At 40.8% G+C, this 19,444-nt stretch overlaps 2 protein-coding genes across 2 annotated transcripts; both read right to left on the reverse strand.

The window, feature by feature from the left end:
• Window positions 1-1,015: 1,015 nt before the first annotated feature.
• On the reverse strand, window positions 1,016-7,473 carry LOC308396003 (ubiquitin carboxyl-terminal hydrolase 12-like; the record flags this gene model as incomplete). Its single annotated transcript, XM_080881063.1, has 16 exons — window positions 1,016-1,622; window positions 1,709-1,866; window positions 2,036-2,093; window positions 2,703-2,811; window positions 2,991-3,067; window positions 3,208-3,307; window positions 3,413-3,564; window positions 3,651-3,774; window positions 3,867-3,998; window positions 4,099-4,155; window positions 4,279-4,379; window positions 4,489-4,551; window positions 4,637-4,727; window positions 5,047-5,102; window positions 5,591-5,674; window positions 7,204-7,473. 16 exons carry the CDS (start codon window positions 7,471-7,473, stop codon window positions 1,617-1,619), a joined length of 1,638 nt encoding a protein of 545 aa, XP_080737189.1. The 3' UTR covers window positions 1,016-1,616.
• A 4,242-nt stretch (window positions 7,474-11,715) lies between these two features.
• LOC308396004 (ubiquitin carboxyl-terminal hydrolase 12-like) lies at window positions 11,716-18,175 on the reverse strand (the record flags this gene model as incomplete). The annotated part of the gene is made up of 16 exons (XM_080881064.1): window positions 11,716-12,322; window positions 12,409-12,566; window positions 12,736-12,793; window positions 13,403-13,511; window positions 13,693-13,769; window positions 13,910-14,009; window positions 14,115-14,266; window positions 14,353-14,476; window positions 14,569-14,700; window positions 14,801-14,857; window positions 14,981-15,081; window positions 15,191-15,253; window positions 15,339-15,429; window positions 15,749-15,804; window positions 16,293-16,376; window positions 17,906-18,175. The coding sequence occupies 16 exons, from the start codon at window positions 18,173-18,175 to the stop codon at window positions 12,317-12,319; spliced, it is 1,638 nt and encodes a 545-aa protein (XP_080737190.1). The 3' UTR covers window positions 11,716-12,316.
• Between the last annotated feature and the right edge of the window lie 1,269 nt (window positions 18,176-19,444).

Below are 19,444 nucleotides of genomic sequence, written 5' to 3' on the forward strand. Positions count from 1 at the left end.
GTCTTACGCAGTTTCAAACAGCTAGAACAGATTCTGTTTGGCAGAAACTTGTGAGTTCAACTTTCTCAACAGTTTTCCACCTATTTAACTTCAAATCTCAAATATCTTACTGCAATGATAGATTACCAGAGTTTTGAATGAGAGTGTATAGGAGTCAATCACAGTGATCAACCCACAGGGCGTTCCCTCTCAAAAGACAAGCAAGGCACGTCAGAGAAAAACCATGCCATGAAAGAGCTCAGGTCTTAGGAGGTTGAAAATGTCTCTGCTGATGAGACCAGTGAATGTGGGGCGACGGTGGCAAGAAAAAACTCCCTCCTGGAGGAAGAAATCTTGGGAGGACCAGGCTCTCTGGGAGGACCCTTCCTCCTAAGGGCAATACTTACTAATATTTGTCCTCCAGTCAGCGATGGTGGACTGGGACGACTGCTTTTCCTTCTCAGCATGATGATGACCTTAACTTCCTTCCGTATCCTGTTTTAGAACTCAGAATGAAGACAAAACTGGTTAACAAGGAAATAGCACATTTAAAAATTTTCTCACTTCAGGATGAGATGCTGTGTCTTCTTACGTTTCTCTTGTAAAACAGCATGTAGGCCGAGTGCTGCTGTTCCTCACAAGCTGCAACTGATCGAGTGAATGTTTGTCTGAAAACTTAAACTGAACTCCAAGCGTACCATTGCTCCAGCTTACCATCTTTACCTGAGTGAATCAGTTTGTTGAACAATCTAAATGATTCAGAAACTTCTGTGACATCAACTTAACTAAGGCTCATTACAAATTTCACAAAACACTGCTGAATACTTTTAATATTTTTTTTATTAGTTATTTTTGTTTTGTTGTTATTTTGATTTTAATAAAACAAAATAACATAAAGAATCAAATAATTTCTTTGTTTTTTTAAATTTAATTTATTTTACAAATAAATTAATAATAATATTAATAATAATAACAACAAATTAGTGCTGTCAGCGTAAACGTCATTAGTTAAAATGACGTTAACGCTGACAGCACTAATTTGTTGTTCCAGAGAGCAAGCCAAACACTGGTCTAGAAAAGGACGATCTCTAGTAGTGCTGCACTACTAGTAGATTTTGTTTTAACCTCCTAGGACCTGGTGTCCACATATGTGGACATAACATTTATGAGACCAAAATACAAAATTTTGCTCTTCAAAAACCTGATATCCACTTATGAGGGAGGACATTACACTGCCCCTGTTCAATCGAACTTTAAAATGAATGTCCTCATATGTGGATCTCATTTTTTTGAGAAACAAAAAAAAGATAGTCCGAATCTGATGTCTTTGTTTTCACATTCATCAGGTCCCAATCAACCCAAATGGCACAGAGAAATTAAAAATGCATGCCATGAAAGAGTTCAGGTCTTAGGATGTTAAAAATGTCCCTGCTGATGAGACCAGTGAATGTGGGGCGACGGTGGCAAGAAAAAACTCCCTCCTGGAGGAAGAAATCTTGGGAGGACCAGGCTCTCTGGGAGGACCCTTCCTCCTGAGGGCAATACTTACCAGTACTTGTCCTCCAGTGTGCGATGGTGGGCTGGGACGAGTGTTGTTTCTTCTCAGCATGATGATGACCTTCCTTCCATTTCCTGTTTCAGAACTGAGAATGAAGACAAAACTGGTTAACAAGGTAACAGGACATTTAAAAATTCTCTCACTTCAGGATGAGATGCTGTGTCTTCTTACGTTTCTCTTGTAAAACAGCATGTAGGCCGAGTGCTGCTGTTCCTCACAAGCTGCCGATCCGGTTGTGTGGAGCACCTGTGCGTCATTATAGGTGAGCCAGCGATCTGATGTAGAGTGCTGACTCTCCTCAGGATGGACAGAACTACAGATGTAGTGTCCTGAAATCACATTAAGACAAATGAATCCAACTTCTGGAAGTCAGCTGATTCAAGCAAACAGTGATTTTGACTTAGTGCGTCTTAGAACATCAAAAGCTTTTGTGTGTGAGTCCTTCACTGAAAAGTAGAAAGTTTTCATTTTCTGTTTGTAACAAGTCTGTTGTTTTACCTGATTCTGTGCCTCCATAATGACTGATGATGCTGACAAGACTATAACAGCCACCACCCTGAGAAGGAACAAATCCAAAGAGTGTTAGTTTCACAAAGTCTCACATCAGAGCCATAATTAAGCTGATTTGCTGAGGCTACGTCCACACTAATGCGTTTTCGTTTGAAAACACATCGTTTTCTCTCCGCTTTGACCTCCCGTCCACACTGAGATGGCGTTTTCCTCAAGGAAAAACACAGCATCTTGAAAACGCTCTCGAAAACGCACACATTTCAAAACGGAGTTGTCCCGTCGCAGTGTGGACACTCGAAAACGCAGACTTTCTAAAACGATGACGCATTTTAGTCATGTGATGCAGTCATGTGAGCAATTAAACAAAGATAGCCGAGTGCATTATACAGCGGTTGTTTTGATTGCTCTCAACTTTGACAGCCCTAAAAAAGATTAATATCAGTTTGTACATGCTCCGGATAGCTTTTCTTCAAATTCTGTAATCCTCACTCACTTTTGCGCATGCGCAGGACTGGAACGTAAGCGTTTTCGGCCGTTTCAATGCAGACGCACAACTATTTGAAAATGACTGAAAACACTAGTGTGGACACGGAGTTTTCAAATCTATCAGGGCTAGTGTGGACGTAGCCTGAGACGTTCTGCAGTCTGTTTTTACCTGATTGGATGGCACCACCAAGTCCCTCTGCAGCCTGACGGGGTCATCCACCTTCTTAATGTTGTAGGTTTGTGTAAAGCCAAACCTCTTCAGATGCAAGATCAGGACTCTGGCAGAAAAGAAAAAAAAAACACAAACAAGGTAGAAAATAAGAAGAATGAGTGTCAAACACAAACAGAAGATGGGAGAAAACGACTGCTCAAGTATTGTCTCGAAAAACTCTGATATTTGATGCGCCACAGTTTGGAAACCTGGTCAGTCGATCACTTCTGATGTGACCTTACTCACCTTGGCAGTGTATCAAAAGACGACTTCAGTTCTGAGGCCGTCCCTCCACAATCACAGCGAAATTCTATTTCTTGTTCCTGAACAACAGCACAGAGAAAACAGGCTTTATGGTAGAAAGAAATCTCAACATATGCACACACACATACGCACAAACACTAACAAAAAAGGTGTGTTAAGATCGCTGACACTACAACTCTATTGGAATTTGTGATCTTACCTTCAAGTATGTCTCTAACATGTTTATAATAGACCCCTCTGGAACAAGGTCAAGAGACAAGCTGGTGAAGTCCTCGTGCTGTGATGATTGGTGACCACAGCTACACATTTCAGGAGTAACGTAGTTAAAGTAAAGATCAGGTAGGTGGAAAAGAGGTATATGAAAATATTGCAACCAGCTCTGCGTTTCTGAAAGACAGGCTTACCTCTTGCATGTCCTCATGTTTTCCATTTTAAAAATGTGATGCTCTTCTACTGGGCAGGTATAACTTTGGCCCAGGAGAGCTGCGTTCCTCTCCAGGTGAGGTGCGAGCCTTTTGACCTCATTGAGGAACAATGTTAGGAATTCATGAGCGTCCTGAAAGAAAAGCAGAGAGATTTAAAACAGTACATCAAAATCAGAAGGTAAAGCAAAAAAACAAAATGTCCAAATAGCTGACGCACTTTCTGTGCACTGCCGGTGTATTCAGGAGCTTGACTGCTGAATGCCTTCTTAAAAGCTCTTAGGTGGTGATCTTTAAGGCCATAATCTGTTGACTCATGACAGTCCCTGACATCAATGAGCCTTCTGTAGAAAGGAAAGGGTAAACAGACATTTCTGCTGTTAGATCTCTTTGTTCTTCAGGTTTTTGAAGAAAGTAGAAGGTTGACGTAGCGCACCTTAAGAGCTGAGCTTCTGGATCTGTGCTCCACAAAACCTCCTGACGCCTGATGTCTCTTATGAACTCCTCAATGTTGAGGAGGCTCTGCAGGCAGGAGTTCATGTAGCAGGTGTTTCCGATGTTTGGAAACCTGACACACACGCACAACGTTTACAGTATCAGTGTAAAAGAATTCATTTTCTCCACTTTGACAAAGTGAGCTTTGGTCTTTGTGCACCACGTGTACTCACCCGAAGCAGTCTATAGTCCCAGTTTGACTTTCTATTATTTCTCCACCGCATGCTACACTGCTCCAAAAGGGTAAAAACACAAACACAAAATTAGGAAAGATGTCAGGATGCTGAGCAGTGTATGTGCATGGATGCATGAGCTTTGAAGTTGAAACATTTTGGAGGACGTCTTTCTCTTACCTGTTAAACACATGCTCCCATCCACTCTCTTGGTCCAGAAGCTCCATAATCCAAGTGTCCCAACTCAGGTCTGCTGGGATCGTTTCCGTGGTGCTTCTTACCTGATATAAATATATAGGACATAGCTGTGTGCCTCATTGCTCTTAATTGCTCTCATTTAACTGTGATGAGTAAATGCTTGATGACAGTGACTCTTTCCATAAAACATACCTTCCCGGATTTAAAAAGAGTCTTCACAGTGTTGCTCTCTGCCTCTGCATCGCTGTCAGTTTGCTGCAGAGGACGAACAAACATAAGTTTATTAAAAAGTACATTTTAAAGAGAATGTGTATTTCATATGTTTTGTGTAAAAGCAAACCGAGGAACAGCAGAAGATGTGTCTCCATTTTCTCTTCTTTTGGCCATTTTCAGGGTTAGCTGGTGTGGCAGCAACAGAAGCATCCGGGATGCTGATGAGGACAAAAGTGTAAATGTTGTGGAAATTTATAAGAAGGAGTACATTTTGCTAATACAGATTGCTAATAAAAGTGAATAACTGTAATGGAATACCAACATGAACAAAATCATGTATTTTATACATTTACACTCTACATTTTCAAACGCTAATCTCTGCATCCATATAAATAATAGACAAGACTAGAAGGAGTAAAAAAGATGTAAATACACAAGGTGGAAGAAAAATGCCAATAAAAGGGAAATAAAAGAGCTCCAACTCAACCACTGCTATAAATATCTCCAGCAGCATTAAAGACTGGCGCATTTCTTTACCTCTGATGAGACGTAGAAGGAATTTCCTTCTCTGCCACGTTTTGTTTGTGTAATTTCTGTTTAGAAACAAGAAAAGCAACATCAGTAATGGCATAAAACAAACATACCAAGTGGGTCTCTCCATGAAAAGTGTCCAGTTAGAGAATTTGGTATTATTTCATATTATTTATCACTTTAGTGAGCTGTCAGCTCATGAAGCAGATATAGGAATATCTTTAAATAAAATAAAAACAATTTATTCATGCCTTAAATTGAGTTTTAAAGTTTGTCCTATGAAATACAAAATCCTTCATTTGGTTCTGATCAAAATTCAGTTTTTACAGAAATCATCCATGAAGCTTCAAAAATGCTTATTCACCATAAAAAATATTTAGAGAAACATCCTGCAAGTCTCTTCGAACTTACCTTTCTGTGAAAAAAAAAAGTTTAAACATCTTTGAACTTAATTTGAGGACATGGCTGTGTGCTAAATTGCTCTTAATTCTTCTCATTTAACTGTGATGAGTAAATGCTTGATGACAGTGACTCTTTCCATAAAACATACCTTCCAGAATTTAAAAAGAAACCAGCGACACTTTTTTTGTGTCTTCACAGTGTTGCTCTCTGCCTCTGCATCGCTGTCAGTTTGCTGCAGAGGACGAACAAACATACGTTTATTAAAAAAGTAAAGTCACTTTAAATTAACAAGTGCAATTTAAAGAGAATGTGCATTTCATATGTTTTGTGTAAAAGCAAACCGAGGAACAGCAGAGGTGTCTCCATTTTCTCTTCTTCTTTTGACCATTTTCAGTAACAGGAGCATCCGGGATGCTGATGAGGACAAAAGTGTAAATGTTATTTTTCAAAGTGCAAATTTTTAACAAGGAGTACATGCTGGAGATTGCAGATAAAAATTAATAACTGTAATGGAACAAAATCATGTATTTTGTACATTTACACTCTACATTTTCAAACGCTAATCTCTGAATCAATATAAATTATAGACAAGACTAGAAGTAGTAAAAAAGATGTAAATACAAAACACCAATAAAAGGGAAATAAAAGAGCTCCAACTCAACCACTGCTATAAATATCTCCAGCAGCATTAAAGACTGGCGCATTTCTTTACCTCTGATGAGACGTAGAAGGAATTTCCTTCTCTGCCACGTTTTGTTTGTGTGATTTCTGTTTAGAAACAAGAAAACCAACATCAGTAATGGCATAAAACAAAGTATATGGTATGAAAATACAAAATCCTTCATTTGGATTCAAAATTCAGTTTTTACAGAAATCATCCAAGAAGCTTCCTTAAAAGTTTCAAAAATGCTTGTTTACCATAAGAAAATATTCATAGAAATGTGCTGCGAGTCTCTTCAAACTTACCTTTCTGTGAAAAAGAAGTTTAAACATCTTTGGACTTGATGTGATCGCAGCCAAAATCTCCTCAGCTTTGCAAAAGTTCAACTGAAAACAAGCAGTCAAAGGTTGTATATTTATAAACTTTCAGCATAGAATGTTCATACCCTGAACAGCAAACATCATCATTATGATGTATGGGGCAAATTTGCATATTTTGGAATGTATGCTCATTTGAACTGTATGGTGCTCGTCTCCAAGCAACTGCTACACAAAACAGGTCAAGTCAAGTGGCTTTTATTGTCATTTTAACCACGTGCAGAGGTGCTGTACAGAGTGAAACGAGACAGCGTTCCTCCGAGACCCTGGTGCTATATATGACATATACGGACAAACCCAGGACTACATAAAGTGCAGTGTGCATAAATTGCAAAAATAAACAAGACAAAACAGTGCAAAACGTGACAGAACAGGACGAAACAGACACAAGACAATGGAAATGTGCAAAATGCTGAGTATTGTGCAAAAGTAACTTGGTGTCTGTATGTATGTGTATGAGTGTGAGATACTGCAGATAAGTGCTTGGTAGTGACATGTGTGAAGGTGTGCGTGTGCCAGTGCAGTCACTGAGTGTTCAGGGGTCTGACGGCTTGTGGGAAGAAACTTTTCCGTAGTTTGGTAGCGAGGGCCCGGATGTTGTGGGACCTCTTTCCAGAAGGCAGCAGGGTGAAGAGTGTGTTTGAAGGCTGTGTGGGGTCCTCCAGCAAGCGGGTGTTATAAGGAGGGGAGAGGGGCTCCAATGACCTTCTTAGCTGCTCTCACAATCCGTTGTAGGGTACTGCGATCCAATACGCTGCAGTTACCATACCAGACAGTGATGCAGCTACTTAGGATGCTCTCATTAGTCCCACTGTAAAAGGTGGTGAGAATGGATGGTGGGAGATGGGCTTTCCTCAGCTTCTGCATGAAGTAGAGACGCTGCTGGGCCTTCTTGGTTATGGAGCTGGTGTTGAGGGAGCAGGAGTGGTTCTCCGCCAGGTGGACACCAAGAAATCTGGTGCTCTTGACGACCTCCACAGAGGATCCATTCATGTTAAGTGGGCAGTGATCCCACTGTGCTCTCCTGAAGTCAACGATCTCTTTTGTTTTGTTTTGGTGTGCTGGGGGAGCAGCACAGCAAAGAAGGACTCATCCAGGCTGGAGAAACTGATCAGGAGGGCTAGCTCTGTGGTCGGCATGAAGCTGGACACTCTGGTGACAGTGGCAGAGAAAAGGACATTAAAGAAACTGATGGACATTATGAACAATGCTGGGCATCCTCTGCACATGGCCATTAACAACCAGAAGAGTCTGTTCAGTGACAGGTTGCTTCTCCCAAAGACAAGAACTAACAGACTTAAAAACTCCTTTGTCCCACACGCCATCAGACTGTTTAACTCCTCTCTGGAGGGGAGAGGGAGGGGAAACAGGAGGACAAAGGAGGGGGAACAACTAAGCTGTAGTGCCTCTTCACCTCACTGTGCAATACCTTTTGTGCAATACTTTTGTAAATAGTCAACAGTGCAATAGACTCAATACTTGAAATGTGCAATTCACTTGTATTTTTATTTTTTATTCCTATTTATTCTATTTATCCCCTTCGTATATGCTGCTGTTCCTCACAAGCTGCAGATCCAGTTGTGTGCAGCACCTGTGCATCATTATAGGTGAGCCAAGGATCTGATGTAGAGTGTGGACTCTCCTCAGGATGGACAGAATTACAGATGCAGCAGCTGTTTCCGATGTATGGAAACCTGACACACAAACAAAAGTTTACAGTATCAGTGTAAAATAATTCATTTTGTCCAGGTTGAGAAGGTGAGCTTTGGTCCTTGTGCACCACGTGTACTCACCTGAAGCCGTCTCTAGTCTGAATTTTATTTTCCATTATTTATCCACCGCCCAAATGTTTCACTACGCTACTGCAAAAAGGTAAAAACACAAACACACAATTAGACGCTGAGCACTAGATGTGCATGTATGCTAGTGATGTGTCGAGTAATGGAGGGGGCGTTTCCGCGATGCACGTATCGAGGCTTGCTTCATTTATGGGAGGAGCTGAAAATGATGACGTCCGAAGCCTCGCTGCCCGGCTGTACCACGTGACTGGTTCATGAAGTGGTTCGAACTTTGCCGCGAGATGTGACAGCGATACAAACCCCTCAGACTTCAATCAAAATGTGGGTGTTTGATGGAGAGCTGCGGTTAGTGAGAGTTGGAGACAGCTGGGAGGCAGTTTGGAGGTTTATGAGAGTGAGGAGAGAAACTCAGGAGAGAATGGAGCCAGCTAAGAAGAGGAGGATGTCCTCCCCTGTGTGGGAACATTTTGATCTTATTCCTCCCAACAAGGTATTTCTACAGAAGATGTATTTTCATAATACTGATGGTGCAATACAATTTAAGTTAAGCTGTATTTACTTTTGTACAAGGTGAAGTGTTTGCTATGTGCCAGGGAGCTGGGATATAACAACAACACCTCATCCATGCTTAGGCACTACAGAGCTTTGCATGAGAATAAGGGGAACAGCGATTGTTGAGCAAGACCAGGTGAGCCATCAAATGCCATGATAATAATAGCATGCCGTAATGTTACTAAATGATATAACAATATTATACAACTGTAATAAGTTACGTGTGTGATATTTATATTTGTGCTTTGTTTTTATTGTCTTTCCTCAGGAGAACAATCTCAAATAGATGAAAACCTGGTTAGCATGGTGATTGAGGACTCCCAGCCATTTAGCATTGTGGAGGACAAAGGATTTATAAGATTTGTTAAATCATTGAATCCTAGCTATGTTCTCCCCACTAAAAAGGTCATAAAAGCAGTGAAAATTTAGTTTTTACTGAATAAAATATGGGCAGGACTGACGCCTCAGTGTGTAGCTGTCCATACCTCAACGTTACAAAAGCACAACCACTGTCCACACCCCAACCACACCTCACCTCACAGTAAATGATCATTTCCATTTTAAGCATTTCCAAATAATCATTTTCCATACTGCCAGTATAAATATACACAGTATACTGCATCACTACAATATACATGTTTTACACACTCCTTTTGTTGTTGACATTTACAGGCTGTGTGCAAAAGGCCACACTCTTCAAATTCATGCCAACTAATATTTTTACGTCCAGTAGGTGTCCTACTAGAGCAAATAAAGCTTCAAGAAGCTTTGCGCTGGGGTGAACCAATTGGATGAAAAGCTTCAGTGCTTCATCTGCCCATCACTAATGTATGCATGAGCTTTGAAATTTAAACATTTTGGGGGACGTTATTCTCTTACTTGTTAAACACATGCTCCCATCCACTCTCTTGGTCCAGAAGCTCCATAATCCAAGTGTCCCAACTCAGGTCTGATGGCATTTTTTCAGTGGTGTTTTTAACCTCTTGGGAACTTTCACTACATTCCTTACTTGATGCAGAAAGAAGAAACGAGTCAGGGATGCATAGCAAGCACAACAAGACACCAGCAGCCCAGACCTTTCACCAACTGAAGACATTTGCAGCACCATAAAACATGACAGAGAAGAGCTGGGACTATGTGAAAGGGTGAAGTGCTGCAGTAAAGTTGCAATGGTCCTATCTTTTATACAGTCTATAGTTCACTCTATTCGATTACCCTTTTCTCATGTTTTTGTTAGTTAGGGAGATAAGACATTGTTATTTGGTTTTATTCTTTTCATAAATAAGTTTTGTACATCCTTTAGATACGGTCCCTTTTGTTTGTTGTTTTGGGGTCCACCCCGAAGCTGTAGTTCGCTCCTTTCCTTTGTTAGAATTCAATCACTGTGAAAAAAAATCACCATCAAAATTGTACTGGTTGTGTGATGTGCTGCTTGGGGTCAGACAGGGGTGGATCACCCTTATATTATGGTCTGGCCACCCTTAGACAGGCCATAACACTAACTAAAATGAAAATTAAAACTAGACTTATAACTGGCTGGCTGGTGTCCTTACCAGTGTCCTTGGGTCTGAACTGTGGGCTCCTCTTTCCAGGTGTTCGTACTGCCTGAGTGGCACCAAGGTGTGCTGTCTTGCCTCTTTTGGGTTTTCTGCATGTTTCTGGCTCAACATGCAAGTATCCACTTCTTGACGTTCGCTGTTGGTTGCAGCCACTTGAGGTTTTTGGGCTCATTTGGGTTCTCAACACTGGGCGACTTTGATGGGAGTGAAAGCATCCTCACAACATAAATCACCACACTACCTGCTTTTGTTTCAGGTTTTTTCTTTATCCTTGTTAACATGTTTGGGTACTGGGTTTACCTGTAATGCATTTTGTGCTCCAAAAGCTGTTATTTTGTGCAGCTGTGCTCCAAAAGCTGTTAGCATGACCTTTCTTATCATTAGATTGTGCCACACCAGCACCTGAGAGAAAAGCTTTGAGTTTGATTTTGTGTTTGTGTTTTGCAGGCACTCAGGAGAATAAGTCATGATGTTTCTTGTGTTTGTCATGTTAGTATCTCAGTGCTTGTCAATCACCAGTCAACAGTGTCACCACTGTGAACAACATCCTGCGACTGTTTGAGCCAAAACCTTCGAGAAGTCCCTGCAGCTGCTTCAAAACTCATCACTGAGCTCGATCTCTCTTTTAACACGCTGGAGACAACAATGAAAGATGACTTTCTTTCATATGCTGCTTTGAGGGCTTTGCTGATGAAGTTCAGCCAAAACAGGAAACATGCAGCAGGAGACAGTAACTTGTTAAAATGTTATAAAAGGTACAATTAAAGATTTTCACCCTACAGGGTTGTCAATGATCCAAGGATAAATGTCTAATTTGGTCAAAAGTTTATAAGCCATTTCTGGAGAGACTGCAGTGGAAATGTTGTCACTTTTGGACTTTGCTACCTGCAGCTAAACATTTGCAGCTAAATCATTTATTTAAAAGCAGAAGCTGCAACTGATCGAGTGAATGTTTGTCTGAAAACTTAAACTGAACTCCAAGCGTACCATTGCTCCAGCTTACCATCTTTACCTGAGTGAATCAGTTTGTTGAACAATCTAAATGATTCAGAAACTTCTGTGACATCAACTTAACTAAGGCTCATTACAAATTTCACAAAACACTGCTGAATACTTTTAATATTTTTTTTATTAGTTATTTTTGTTTTGTTGTTATTTTGATTTTAATAAAACAAAATAACATAAAGAATCAAATAATTTCTTTGTTTTTTTAAATTTAATTTATTTTACAAATAAATTAATAATAATATTAATAATAATAACAACAAATTAGTGCTGTCAGCGTAAACGTCATTAGTTAAAATGACGTTAACGCTGACAGCACTAATTTGTTGTTCCAGAGAGCAAGCCAAACACTGGTCTAGAAAAGGACGATCTCTAGTAGTGCTGCACTACTAGTAGATTTTGTTTTAACCTCCTAGGACCTGGTGTCCACATATGTGGACATAACATTTATGAGACCAAAATACAAAATTTTGCTCTTCAAAAACCTGATATCCACTTATGAGGGAGGACATTACACTGCCCCTGTTCAATCGAACTTTAAAATGAATGTCCTCATATGTGGATCTCATTTTTTTGAGAAACAAAAAAAAGATAGTCCGAATCTGATGTCTTTGTTTTCACATTCATCAGGTCCCAATCAACCCAAATGGCACAGAGAAATTAAAAATGCATGCCATGAAAGAGTTCAGGTCTTAGGATGTTAAAAATGTCCCTGCTGATGAGACCAGTGAATGTGGGGCGACGGTGGCAAGAAAAAACTCCCTCCTGGAGGAAGAAATCTTGGGAGGACCAGGCTCTCTGGGAGGACCCTTCCTCCTGAGGGCAATACTTACCAGTACTTGTCCTCCAGTGTGCGATGGTGGGCTGGGACGAGTGTTGTTTCTTCTCAGCATGATGATGACCTTCCTTCCATTTCCTGTTTCAGAACTGAGAATGAAGACAAAACTGGTTAACAAGGTAACAGGACATTTAAAAATTCTCTCACTTCAGGATGAGATGCTGTGTCTTCTTACGTTTCTCTTGTAAAACAGCATGTAGGCCGAGTGCTGCTGTTCCTCACAAGCTGCCGATCCGGTTGTGTGGAGCACCTGTGCGTCATTATAGGTGAGCCAGCGATCTGATGTAGAGTGCTGACTCTCCTCAGGATGGACAGAACTACAGATGTAGTGTCCTGAAATCACATTAAGACAAATGAATCCAACTTCTGGAAGTCAGCTGATTCAAGCAAACAGTGATTTTGACTTAGTGCGTCTTAGAACATCAAAAGCTTTTGTGTGTGAGTCCTTCACTGAAAAGTAGAAAGTTTTCATTTTCTGTTTGTAACAAGTCTGTTGTTTTACCTGATTCTGTGCCTCCATAATGACTGATGATGCTGACAAGACTATAACAGCCACCACCCTGAGAAGGAACAAATCCAAAGAGTGTTAGTTTCACAAAGTCTCACATCAGAGCCATAATTAAGCTGATTTGCTGAGGCTACGTCCACACTAATGCGTTTTCGTTTGAAAACACATCGTTTTCTCTCCGCTTTGACCTCCCGTCCACACTGAGATGGCGTTTTCCTCAAGGAAAAACACAGCATCTTGAAAACGCTCTCGAAAACGCACACATTTCAAAACGGAGTTGTCCCGTCGCAGTGTGGACACTCGAAAACGCAGACTTTCTAAAACGATGACGCATTTTAGTCATGTGATGCAGTCATGTGAGCAATTAAACAAAGATAGCCGAGTGCATTATACAGCGGTTGTTTTGATTGCTCTCAACTTTGACAGCCCTAAAAAAGATTAATATCAGTTTGTACATGCTCCGGATAGCTTTTCTTCAAATTCTGTAATCCTCACTCACTATTGCGCATGCGCAGGACTGGAACGTAAGCGTTTTCGGCCGTTTCAATGCAGACGCACAACTATTTGAAAATGACTGAAAACACTAGTGTGGACACGGAGTTTTCAAATCTATCAGGGCTAGTGTGGACGTAGCCTGAGACGTTCTGCAGTCTGTTTTTACCTGATTGGATGGCACCACCAAGTCCCTCTGCAGCCTGACGGGGTCATCCACCTTCTTAATGTTGTAGGTTTGTGTAAAGCCAAACCTCTTCAGATGCAAGATCAGGACTCTGGCAGAAAAGAAAAAAAAACAAAACAAACAAGGTAGAAAATAAGAAGAATGAGTGTCAAACACAAACAGAAGATGGGAGAAAACGACTGCTCAAGTATTGTCTCGAAAAACTCTGATATTTGATGCGCCACAGTTTGGAAACCTGGTCAGTCGATCACTTCTGATGTGACCTTACTCACCTTGGCAGTGTATCAAAAGACGACTTCAGTTCTGAGGCCGTCCCTCCACAATCACAGCGAAATTCTATTTCTTGTTCCTGAACAACAGCACAGAGAAAACAGGCTTTATGGTAGAAAGAAATCTCAACATATGCACACACACATACGCACAAACACTAACAAAAAAGGTGTGTTAAGATCGCTGACACTACAACTCTATTGGAATTTGTGATCTTACCTTCAAGTATGTCTCTAACATGTTTATAATAGACCCCTCTGGAACAAGGTCAAGAGACAAGCTGGTGAAGTCCTCGTGCTGTGATGATTGGTGACCACAGCTACACATTTCAGGAGTAACGTAGTTAAAGTAAAGATCAGGTAGGTGGAAAAGAGGTATATGAAAATATTGCAACCAGCTCTGCGTTTCTGAAAGACAGGCTTACCTCTTGCATGTCCTCATGTTTTCCATTTTAAAAATGTGATGCTCTTCTACTGGGCAGGTATAACTTTGGCCCAGGAGAGCTGCGTTCCTCTCCAGGTGAGGTGCGAGCCTTTTGACCTCATTGAGGAACAATGTTAGGAATTCATGAGCGTCCTGAAAGAAAAGCAGAGAGATTTAAAACAGTACATCAAAATCAGAAGGTAAAGCAAAAAAACAAAATGTCCAAATAGCTGACGCACTTTCTGTGCACTGCCGGTGTATTCAGGAGCTTGACTGCTGAATGCCTTCTTAAAAGCTCTTAGGTGGTGATCTTTAAGGCCATAATCTGTTGACTCATGACAGTCCCTGACATCAATGAGCCTTCTGTAGAAAGGAAAGGGTAAACAGACATTTCTGCTGTTAGATCTCTTTGTTCTTCAGGTTTTTGAAGAAAGTAGAAGGTTGACGTAGCGCACCTTAAGAGCTGAGCTTCTGGATCTGTGCTCCACAAAACCTCCTGACGCCTGATGTCTCTTATGAACTCCTCAATGTTGAGGAGGCTCTGCAGGCAGGAGTTCATGTAGCAGGTGTTTCCGATGTTTGGAAACCTGACACACACGCACAACGTTTACAGTATCAGTGTAAAAGAATTCATTTTCTCCACTTTGACAAAGTGAGCTTTGGTCTTTGTGCACCACGTGTACTCACCCGAAGCAGTCTATAGTCCCAGTTTGACTTTCTATTATTTCTCCACCGCATGCTACACTGCTCCAAAAAGGTAAAAACACAAACACAAAATTAGGAAAGATGTCAGGATGCTGAGCAGTGTATGTGCATGGATGCATGAGCTTTGAAGTTGAAACATTTTGGAGGACGTCTTTCTCTTACCTGTTAAACACATGCTCCCATCCACTCTCTTGGTCCAGAAGCTCCATAATCCAAGTGTCCCAACTCAGGTCTGCTGGGATCGTTTCCGTGGTGCTTCTTACCTGATATAAATATATAGGACATAGCTGTGTGCCTCATTGCTCTTAATTGCTCTCATTTAACTGTGATGAGTAAATGCTTGATGACAGTGACTCTTTCCATAAAACATACCTTCCCGGATTTAAAAAGAGTCTTCACAGTGTTGCTCTCTGCCTCTGCATCGCTGTCAGTTTGCTGCAGAGGACGAACAAACATAAGTTTATTAAAAAGTACATTTTAAAGAGAATGTGTATTTCATATGTTTTGTGTAAAAGCAAACCGAGGAACAGCAGAAGATGTGTCTCCATTTTCTCTTCTTTTGGCCATTTTCAGGGTTAGCTGGTGTGGCAGCAACAGAAGCATCCGGGATGCTGATGAGGACAAAAGTGTAAATGTTGTGGAAATTTATAAGAAGGAGTACATTTTGCTAATACAGATTGCTAATAAAAGTGAATAACTGTAATGGAATACCAACATGAACAAAATCATGTATTTTATACATTTACACTCTACATTTTCAAACGCTAATCTCTGCATCCATATAAATAATAGACAAGACTAGAAGGAGTAAAAAAGATGTAAATACACAAGGTGGAAGAAAAATGCCAATAAAAGGGAAATAAAAGAGCTCCAACTCAACCACTGCTATAAATATCTCCAGCAGCATTAAAGACTGGCGCATTTCTTTACCTCTGATGAGACGTAGAAGGAATTTCCTTCTCTGCCACGTTTTGTTTGTGTAATTTCTGTTTAGAAACAAGAAAAGCAACATCAGTAATGGCATAAAACAAACATACCAAGTGGGTCTCTCCATGAAAAGTGTCCAGTTAGAGAATTTGGTATTATTTCATATTATTTATCACTTTAGTGAGCTGTCAGCTCATGAAGCAGATATAGGAATATCTTTAAATAAAATAAAAACAATTTATTCATGCCTTAAATTGAGTTTTAAAGTTTGTCCTATGAAATACAAAATCCTTCATTTGGTTCTGATCAAAATTCAGTTTTTACAGAAATCATCCATGAAGCTTCAAAAATGCTTATTCACCATAAAAAATATTTAGAGAAACATCCTGCAAGTCTCTTCGAACTTACCTTTCTGTGAAAAAAAAACGTTTAAACATCTTTGAACTTAATTTGAGGACATGGCTGTGTGCTAAATTGCTCTTAATTCTTCTCATTTAACTGTGATGAGTAAATGCTTGATGACAGTGACTCTTTCCATAAAACATACCTTCCAGAATTTAAAAAGAAACCAGCGACACTTTTTTTGTGTCTTCACAGTGTTGCTCTCTGCCTCTGCATCGCTGTCAGTTTGCTGCAGAGGACGAACAAACATACGTTTATTAAAAAAGTAAAGTCACTTTAAATTAACAAGTGCAATTTAAAGAGAATGTGCATTTCATATGTTTTGTGTAAAAGCAAACCGAGGAACAGCAGAGGTGTCTCCATTTTCTCTTCTTCTTTTGACCATTTTCAGTAACAGGAGCATCCGGGATGCTGATGAGGACAAAAGTGTAAATGTTATTTTTCAAAGTGCAAATTTTTAACAAGGAGTACATGCTGGAGATTGCAGATAAAAATTAATAACTGTAATGGAACAAAATCATGTATTTTGTACATTTACACTCTACATTTTCAAACGCTAATCTCTGAATCAATATAAATTATAGACAAGACTAGAAGTAGTAAAAAAGATGTAAATACAAAACACCAATAAAAGGGAAATAAAAGAGCTCCAACTCAACCACTGCTATAAATATCTCCAGCAGCATTAAAGACTGGCGCATTTCTTTACCTCTGATGAGACGTAGAAGGAATTTCCTTCTCTGCCACGTTTTGTTTGTGTGGTTTCTGTTTAGAAACAAGAAAACCAACATCAGTAATGGCATAAAACAAAGTATATGGTATGAAAATACAAAATCCTTCATTTGGATTCAAAATTCAGTTTTTACAGAAATCATCCAAGAAGCTTCCTTAAAAGTTTCAAAAATGCTTGTTTACCATAAGAAAATATTCATAGAAATGTGCTGCGAGTCTCTTCAAACTTACCTTTCTGTGAAAAAGAAGTTTAAACATCTTTGGACTTGATGTGATCGCAGCCAAAATCTCCTCAGCTTTGCAAAAGTTCAACTGAAAACAAGCAGTCAAAGGTTGTATATTTATAAACTTTCAGCATAGAACGTTCATACCCTGAACAGCAAACATCATCATTATGATGTATGGGGCAAATTTGCATATTTTGGAATGTATGCTCATTTGAACTGTATGGTGCTCGTCTCCAAGCAACTGCTACACAAAACAGGTCAAGTCAAGTGGCTTTTATTGTCATTTTAACCACGTGCAGAGGTGCTGTACAGAGTGAAACGAGACAGCGTTCCTCCGAGACCCTGGTGCTATATATGACATATACGGACAAACCCAGGACTACATAAAGTGCAGTGTGCATAAATTGCAAAAATAAACAAGACAAAACAGTGCAAAACGTGACAGAACAGGACGAAACAGACACAAGACAATGGAAATGTGCAAAATGCTGAGTATTGTGCAAAAGTAACTTGGTGTCTGTATGTATGTGTATGAGTGTGAGATACTGCAGATAAGTGCTTGGTAGTGACATGTGTGAAGGTGTGCGTGTGCCAGTGCAGTCACTGAGTGTTCAGGGGTCTGACGGCTTGTGGGAAGAAACTTTTCCGTAGTTTGGTAGCGAGGGCCCGGATGTTGTGGGACCTCTTTCCAGAAGGCAGCAGGGTGAAGAGTGTGTTTGAAGGCTGTGTGGGGTCCTCTAGCAAGCGGGTGTTATAAGGAGGGGAGAGGGGCTCCAATGACCTTCTTAGCTGCTCTCACAATCCGTTGTAGGGTACTGCGATCCAATACGCTGCAGTTACCATACCAGACAGTGATGCAGCTACTTAGGATGCTCTCATTAGTCCCACTGTAAAAGGTGGTGAGAATGGATGGTGGGAGATGGGCTTTCCTCAGCTTCTGCATGAAGTAGAGACGCTGCTGGGCCTTCTTGGTTATGGAGCTGGTGTTGAGGGAGCAGGAGTGGTTCTCCGCCAGGTGGACACCAAGAAATCTGGTGCTCTTGACGACCTCCACAGAGGATCCATTCATGTTAAGTGGGCAGTGATCCCACTGTGCTCTCCTGAAGTCAACGATCTCTTTTGTTTTGTTTTGGTGTGCTGGGGGAGCAGCACAGCAAAGAAGGACTCATCCAGGCTGGAGAAACTGATCAGGAGGGCTAGCTCTGTGGTCGGCATGAAGCTGGACACTCTGGTGACAGTGGCAGAGAAAAGGACATTAAAGAAACTGATGGACATTATGAACAATGCTGGGCATCCTCTGCACATGGCCATTAACAACCAGAAGAGTCTGTTCAGTGACAGGTTGCTTCTCCCAAAGACAAGAACTAACAGACTTAAAAACTCCTTTGTCCCACACGCCATCAGACTGTTTAACTCCTCTCTGGAGGGGAGAGGGAGGGGAAACAGGAGGACAAAGGAGGGGGGAACAACTAAGCTGTAGTGCCTCTTCACCTCACTGTGCAATACCTTTTGTGCAATACTTTTGTAAATAGTCAACAGTGCAATAGACTCAATACTTGAAATGTGCAATTCACTTGTATTTTTATTTTTTATTCCTATTTATTCTATTTATCCCCTTCGTATATGCTGCTGTTCCTCACAAGCTGCAGATCCAGTTGTGTGCAGCACCTGTGCATCATTATAGGTGAGCCAAGGATCTGATGTAGAGTGTGGACTCTCCTCAGGATGGACAGAATTACAGATGCAGCAGCTGTTTCCGATGTATGGAAACCTGACACACAAACAAAAGTTTACAGTATCAGTGTAAAATAATTCATTTTGTCCAGGTTGAGAAGGTGAGCTTTGGTCCTTGTGCACCACGTGTACTCACCTGAAGCCGTCTCTAGTCTGAATTTTATTTTCCATTATTTATCCACCGCCCAAATGTTTCACTACGCTACTGCAAAAAGGTAAAAACACAAACACACAATTAGACGCTGAGCACTAGATGTGCATGTATGCTAGTGATGTGTCGAGTAATGGAGGGGGCGTTTCCGCGATGCACGTATCGAGGCTTGCTTCATTTATGGGAGGAGCTGAAAATGATGACGTTCGAAGCCTCGCTGCCCGGCTGTACCACGTGACTGGTTCATGAAGTGGTTCGAACTTTGCCGCGAGATGTGACAGCGATACAAACCCCTCAGACTTCAATCAAAATGTGGGTGTTTGATGGAGAGCTGCGGTTAGTGAGAGTTGGAGACAGCTGGGAGGCAGTTTGGAGGTTTATGAGAGTGAGGAGAGAAACTCGGGAGAGAATGGAGCCAGCTAAGAAGAGGAGGATGTCCTCCCCTGTGTGGGA

This window comes from Rhamphochromis sp. 'chilingali', assembly GCF_963969265.1.
Source record: "Rhamphochromis sp. 'chilingali' genome assembly, chromosome: 4".
NCBI lineage: Eukaryota > Metazoa > Chordata > Actinopteri > Cichliformes > Cichlidae > Rhamphochromis > Rhamphochromis sp. 'chilingali'.